The sequence below is a fragment of the Apteryx rowi genome, unplaced genomic scaffold (genome assembly GCF_003343035.1).
Source record: "Apteryx rowi isolate R43461 unplaced genomic scaffold, aptRow1 scaffold_11, whole genome shotgun sequence".
In the NCBI taxonomy this organism is placed as follows: domain Eukaryota; kingdom Metazoa; phylum Chordata; class Aves; order Apterygiformes; family Apterygidae; genus Apteryx; species Apteryx rowi.
Window position 1 is genome coordinate 5,074,884 of NW_020447308.1, and position 1,064 is coordinate 5,075,947.

General features: G+C 66.5%; 1 protein-coding gene across 1 annotated transcript in view; it reads right to left on the reverse strand.

Annotated features, from left to right (window-relative positions):
• Positions 1 to 840, reverse strand: part of ADAMTS17 (ADAM metallopeptidase with thrombospondin type 1 motif 17) — a 198,293-nt gene extending 197,453 nt beyond the window's left edge. Inside the window, exons 1-2 of the mRNA XM_026073287.1 lie at positions 753 to 840; positions 9 to 85 (exon numbers count right to left, since the gene is read on the reverse strand). Of these exons, the coding sequence (XP_025929072.1) occupies positions 9 to 85; positions 753 to 825 (150 nt within the window). The 5' untranslated portion in view covers positions 826 to 840. The remainder of the gene's footprint in view (positions 1 to 8; positions 86 to 752) is intronic.
• Between the last annotated feature and the right edge of the window lie 224 nt (positions 841 to 1,064).

Consider the following 1,064-nt stretch of genomic DNA (forward strand, 5'->3'; position numbering starts at 1 on the left):
TCCCCTCGCGCGGCGGGCGGCAGCAGGTGGATCTTCTCCAGCGGCACTCGCTCCGGGATCACCACTTCCAGCTCCGCGCCGCCAGCTGCAGGCGAGAAGGAGAGAGGCTCAGGCGCTCGCCCCGCCGCCGGCCCGTCCCGCTGCCCCCCGGGGCGAGGGGGGGGACCCCGGCGGCTCCCCCCCTCCCCGCAGGGCGCCCCGTCCCGCTGCGGCGAGGGCACCCCGCAGCCCGGCACCCTGCACTCGGCTTTCAGGCTCGGCCGCTCACGCGCTGGAAACTGTGAACAGGCTGCAGAAGCAACGGAGCCAGCGGAGGAAAGGGATTTATTTCCCCCGCTATATATACACGCACACATATATGTTAGAGAGAAAAATGTGCAGGGAAGAGAGGAATAAAGCAAATGCTAAAGTTACTTGTATCATTAAAAAAAATATATAGCTCAGACACAAGCATCGCATTTCACCAACCCCAATAAAAATCTGCAGGGAGAAGGGGAAAAGCAGAGCAAGCCGAAGCTGCAGCCAAGGACAGTCAGCAGCTTTCCACATGAAACGTTACAGCAGCAGCAGCAGCGAGAGGACAGGAAAAGAAAATACAAAAGCCTGGAGCAATTCGCCCTGCAGACTGGGAGCGCAGCCACGCAGGTGATCCGGTGCATGCCCCGCGGTCTGTGACTGCACGCGGCGCGCCGGGGGCCGCCGCGCGGCGCCGCGGCTGCCACGGGGATGCCGGGGGGGGGGGGGCGCGCTACCTGTGCCGGCGTCCAGTCCCCACAGCAGCAGGAAAGGGAGGAAGACGAGAGGCAGGAGGCAGCCGTCAAACATTTTATGGCAGCGGTGGGGGCCCCGGCGAGCGGTGCGTGCAGCCCGGTGGCGGCGGCGGCGGAGCCCGGGCTGGAGTGAGCCCTCCCCGCCCTCGGAAAAAGTAGTCGGCGCCGCCGACAAGCCCGACGCGGTGGGCGCCCGGCCCCGCCCCCGCCGCGCTCATTGGCGCAGGGGCCCGCCAAGCACCGCCCCCCGCTCGCCCATTGGCTGCGGCCCTCAGCGCTGGGGTAAATAGCTGG